This window comes from Pteropus vampyrus, unplaced genomic scaffold (assembly GCF_000151845.1).
Source record: "Pteropus vampyrus isolate Shadow unplaced genomic scaffold, Pvam_2.0 Scaffold35, whole genome shotgun sequence".
Lineage (NCBI taxonomy): Eukaryota > Metazoa > Chordata > Mammalia > Chiroptera > Pteropodidae > Pteropus > Pteropus vampyrus.
The window spans coordinates 3,014,353-3,019,748 of NW_011888816.1; the positions used below are offsets into that span (position 1 = coordinate 3,014,353).

General features: G+C 47.9%; 1 protein-coding gene across 1 annotated transcript; it reads left to right on the forward strand.

Moving 5' to 3' along the window:
* Window positions 1-1,393: 1,393 nt before the first annotated feature.
* On the forward strand, window positions 1,394-4,740 carry LYZL4 (lysozyme like 4). Its single transcript, XM_011357389.1, has 4 exons — window positions 1,394-1,532; window positions 1,652-1,801; window positions 3,245-3,323; window positions 4,671-4,740. The coding sequence occupies exons 1-4, from the start codon at window positions 1,394-1,396 to the stop codon at window positions 4,738-4,740; spliced, it is 438 nt and encodes a 145-aa protein (XP_011355691.1).
* The last annotated feature ends 656 nt before the right edge of the window (window positions 4,741-5,396 follow it).

Consider the following 5,396-nt stretch of genomic DNA (forward strand, 5'->3'; position numbering starts at 1 on the left):
TGGCACCTGGGGTGGAGACCTGAAGATGGAGCAACATGTATGTGAGGAAAGGCATAGTAGGGATCTGTGCACTGGTAATAACCATGTGTGAAGACACCACGATAAGAATTAACAGGAGCTTGGGTGTTGGGGGTGCGGCGTGCGGAGGTGCAGAGAGGCACAGAGAGGGAGCAACATGGGAATTCAGAGTTGACTGGTTTGGTTCCTCCTGATGGAAGGCGGGCAGGGCGAGGCGAGATCATCATGGAGAGCTTAGAAAACAAAGTGTGAGTTTGCTGTGGTAAGGAATAGGAAAGTAGCAGCATTCTCAAAGTGACACTTTCTAAGTGCTTTGGGGACATTTCTCAGTCATGGTAGAAAACGCCACTTGAAGGAGCTGGCATGGAGGAGTGGAGACCTGGGGGCTGGGCTATGACTTAGCTTGCAGTGATGACGTGGGCTGAAGCGGTGGCGATGAGGTTAGTTGGTGACAGCAGAAATGGAGAAGGTTAAACTCAAGAGTCAATTCTCTGAGCACCCCGCAAGGTATCCCCCTTACCTTCTACGGATGAGGAAACAGAGGCACTGTGAGGCTAAGTGACTTGTCTGCTGTTGCTGATGGTGACCCGGTTAATACGCAGCAGATCTGGGCTGGACCAGGGTTTGTCTCCTTGCATGGACAGTGAACTTGGTTTGTAGGCGTCGGAGGACTAAGTTTTATAAAGGATAAGACTACAACTCAATATATTCTGGGATAAAAGGCGACGGCGGAAATCATTCAACATGACGGTGGTGGCTATACTCGAGTGGTGGGGCCGTGATGAACTTTTTTTCCTTTGCTCTTTCTCTGTTTTCCAAAATGTGTTTAATGAGCAAGTTCTACTTCCACAAGAAAGGGGAAGAAAGGATTTGAGCATCTGCGTCTATCACGAAATAGAAACGAGTGCGAAGAAAACCAAGGAGAAGCCATTGGGTGTTACTGAAGGAAAAGAGTGTGTGCGTGTGCGTGTTTGCGCGCATGTGTGTGTGCGTGTGTGTGTGCGCGCGCGTGTGTGCATGTGCGTGCGTGTGTGTGCGCGTGCGTGTGAGTGTGTGTGTGTGCGCGTGTGTGTTTGGGGGGTGGGGAGACCTTCAAAAGAGCGATTTCCTTAGAAAATACGAGGCCGGGAAGAGGAGGAGAGTCAGGTGTCCTAGGTTTGCGTAACTAGACGTGAGAATTAGGAGGGGGAAGAAGTGTGGACGATAAGCCAGGCAGGACTCCCACTTTTCTGAACATATTGAATTGCACTCCCCCTTCCCCCCAGCACCCTTCTTTTCCTTCCGAGGAACCAGCGTCCCTACGACCTTGGTAGAAATTATCCGTGACTCCGCCCGCTCACCTGGCCGCTATTGCCCTGAGCCGCCAGGAGAGAAGATGAAGGCGTCTGTGGTCCTCTCCCTCATTGGCTACCTGGTGGTTCCGAGCGGTGCTGCGATCCTGGGGCGCTGTGTGGTGGCTAGGAGGCTCCACAGAGGAGGCCTGAGTAATTTTGAGGGCTACAGCCTTGAAAACTGTGAGTAGGCCCTTCTCAGCCCTCTCTGTCTTCGCCTTCTTTCCCTCCTCCTCTGCCCAGCCACCCCCTAACTACAGCCCTCCTCCGAGCCACACGCCTCACCTCCTGTTCCATCCTAGGGGTGTGCCTGGCTTACTTTGAGAGCAAGTTCAACCCCGCGGCTGTCTACGAGAACTTGCGTGGTTCCTACACAGGCTTCGGCCTCTTTCAGATTCGCGACACTGACTGGTGCGACAGGGGCAAGAACCTCTGCCACATGTCCTGCTCCGGTATGTCCCCTCCCTCAATTCCACACTGGGGCCCTGGGGACTACGGCATTGAGCTTGGAGTGCTGCCTTCTTAACGGCCAGAGTTTACAAGTTCGGAGCGGGGAGGAGGAGGGCTGGCAGGGGTTGGGCGGAGCCAAAACCAAGGTGGGACCCCGAAGAGGCCGCGTGCTGCATTCCGGGGTACGCAGGGAGAAAGGGCGGCGGTGAGCCAGGCACAGAGGCCTGGGTCGGAGCTATGGGGACCCACATCCAGATGGGAGGAGAAAGCATCGGGACATTGCAGGGAAACCAAGTGGCAGACCTCAGGGCCCATCCGCTCCCGAAGGATGAGGTAGACGGCTCTGGTTGGGCCCGATTTTTTCCCACGCTTGGCCACCACACTCTTCCTCAAAGGGATCAGAAGCTGCCACTTTGACAGGCAGAAGTGGTCTCTGGGAGGAGACAGGAAGAGGCTGACCCAAGGGGAGCTTGGCCTGCCGCTCTTAAGAGGTTCAAGAAGAGGCGGCGCTCAAGACTCACCCCATGAGCGTTTGCTGAGCACCTGCTAAGTGCCAGAGGACTGGCGTATGATCCCCAAGCTGGGGGTCTCATGGGTGGAGCGCTGCCATCAGAGTGGGCGCCATCTTTGTCTCCTGCCCCTTGACGGGTCTTCGGCAGTAGGGTTATGGAGAAAAGCAACAGAAGGGAAGCTGGCGGAAGTGGAAAGGCATGTTGGACAAAGTCGGACGAAGCCAAGGATTTGGGGTCCTGTTTAGGGAAGATGAGAGGCTGCAGGGCAGGCAAGGAGGGCGGGTATTGCTGTAGTCCCCAGGGGCAGGTCTCGGTTTCCAGGATCCAAGCAGGAAATGGAAGGATGAATGCACAGACATGTTCGTTCCTTAGAGGCACCACTGGGCCCTCTTATATTCTGTTTCTTCTGCCTGGAACAATTTTTCTTCTGTGACTCCCTCAACCCCCTTTCCTTAGATGTCAGTTGGCCCAATGACCCTTCCCTGACCCTTCGCATCTGAATGAGGTGCCCCCACTCAACACTCCCACATCAAGCTGCATCCCCAGCATCCTGGGAATCCTTTGCTTTATACTCATCTGCCATCTTTACCCTCTTGCCGACTTCAGGCTCTAGGAGGCCTGGGGTTTATCATGTTTGTTGTTCTGTCTCCACTGCTTTTCTTATATTGCTTAACACAGAATATTCACTCTACTATATATTTTTAAGGAAAAGAGTATTATAAAAATTACAAGAAAAAAAAAATCAATAGAGTTAGTAAAAGATGACCATATCCTGCTACCTCCCAGGGCTGTCTGAGAGGAATTTAAGGGTAGGTTTATTCTTGGAATCACATGGATGCCTCTCTAACGTGAGAATCTTCTACCTTCCCTGACGTGCTCTGACTTAGTTGCCAAGTGGGGATGTGGTATCATTCCACTTTATTTTCTCCACAGCTTTACTGAAACCAGATTTAAAGAAGACAATCGAATGTGCCAAGATCATTGTAAAACGAAAACAAGGGATGGGAGCATGGTAAGAGCTGTACCTTTAAATAGCCTGTGTTCATGCCTTTCACTCATTTAATCTTAATCTTAGCCTGATCTTGGTCACCGCACATCTGCTGTCCCAAACTAGTGGGATCCTACCTATCAGGTTAAACTGTGGAACACTGTTGAGTTCTGCGATCCCAAGGCCACAGAAGGAAGGAAATAATGATCAAATTGCCTTAGGTAAACAATTTTCCCACCTCAAATCTTGTTTAAGGTGATACAGGATGCTAAGATGAGCATCCCTCGAAATATCTGTATATCTCTGATTATTTCTTTCATATAAATTCCTACAAGGGTTCTTGACACTTTTAAGGTTCTTGATACATGTTGTGAAATGACTCTCCAACGAGCTTGTACCAATTTATACTAATGTTAACAGTTTATTTACATGACTATTTACTGCACTCTTACCAATTGTAAAATCTTTGCCCTTTGAAAGGTGAATAACAATTTTGTCTTGTTTTCGTTTGCATTTTATGATATTCCATTAGCATTTTCCCATTATGTTTGTCATATATTTATATTCTCGTTTTCGATTTTCCCCCTGTTCCTTTCCTTTGCCTATTTTTTTTTATTCATGTCATCATATTGGTTTGAATGAACTACTTATTCATTATCTGGTCATTATATAGTTGCTGCCAAAAATACCTGCAACTTTGATTTCTTCTTTAGCCAGGTATTTGCTTAGGAAAGCCTAAAATTTATAAGTGGTCGGGCCTGTGTTTGACTTATTTTACTCTATATTTTATTTGTTCATATTGTTATGTGTATTTGTAATTTGTTCATTTTCATTGCTGCGTAGTATTCCATTGTATGACTATACACAATTTATTTATCCATTCTTCTGTGGGTGGGCATCTGGGTGGTTTTCCTTTTTTAATGCTGCCATGAACATTCTATGCTTATCCTTGGCAAATATATAAACAGACTTTTTCATCGATTATACAAAGAATAAAATGACTAGTCATAGGATATGCATATTTTCAGATTTGGCATACTCTGCTCATCAGAGATTTAAAAGAAATTTTATCAACCTCTACTCCCATCAACCGTTAGGAGTTTCGGTTGCTCCAAATTCTTGCCAATGCTTGGAATTTTCCAGTTTATTTTTGTGACTGCGTAGTGGTGGTGTATTGTTAGGATGTAGTGGAGAGAGCAGGAGAGACATGCTTAAGATGCACAAGAACCTTCAGGGGGTGGCATGTTCAAATGCCCAGGGGCCAGGACGGGGGTGTAAGTGGGTCAGCAGGGGCTGCGGAGCCCTGGGGATCCCAGCTCTGATAGTGGGGAGCCCCCTCCCATTCACTCCTCTGGGTCTTCCTCTCTGCAGGCCCTCCTGGACCCTGAACTGCCAGAACTCGGACACTCTGGCACGGTGGTTGGATGGATGCAAGCTGTAGCCGTCACCGGCGTGGCCCGCGCAACACTCCCCAGTTGCATCTTTTGAAGGAAGACGCTCTCCTGTTGGCTGCCTTCACTCAATCCTATTGATTATCTCACCGCTTGACAGCTCCAGATGGAAAAGGACAAAAGTTTGCTAAGGATGCAGGATGCAGAATAAACCAGCTAGTTACTCAACCTGGCCCAAAGGTCTCCACTTGTGTGATTATACTGTGGTCGTTACTAAGATAACCATTATTTACCATTATCATAATTTATTACTTAATCTCAGATGGAGGCTTTGAAGGAAAAGGAAGAAAAGATACAGTGGAAGAAAAGAGAAGTCACAGAGGACAGGAAGACAGGCAAGCCAGGCCTCCAGTCTCAGTGTGTGTCCACATCGAGACACACAGGTGGACATGAAGAGACCACAGAATCCTTTTCACACTTCTATGGAGAGAATCCAGCGACAGTTCCTCTTTCTTAGGAAAAGTTAAGTTTTTAGAAAATGATCAATAACACACACTCGCATTAGAGAAATTGTGAAAAATCCAGAACCATAGAAAAAAAAAGAGTCCCACCTTGGTCTTCGTACCCAAGGACAATTGCTGTCACGCTTTGACTGTAGTCTCTTTTGGTCTTCCTTCCTGTAGAGTGGTTTTGATTATTTTTCAAC

Excerpts from the sequence above, each read along its gene's own strand:
- LYZL4 (XM_011357389.1), top strand. The coding sequence starts at position 1,394 with ATGAAGGCGTCTGTGGTCCTCTCCCTCATTGGCTACCTGGTGGTTCCG. Across the intron at positions 1,802-3,244 it reads CTGCCACATGTCCTGCTCCG|CTTTACTGAAACCAGATTTA; the intron begins GTATGTCCCCTC and ends TTTTCTCCACAG. Across the intron at positions 3,324-4,670 it reads AAACAAGGGATGGGAGCATG|GCCCTCCTGGACCCTGAACT; the intron begins GTAAGAGCTGTA and ends TCCTCTCTGCAG.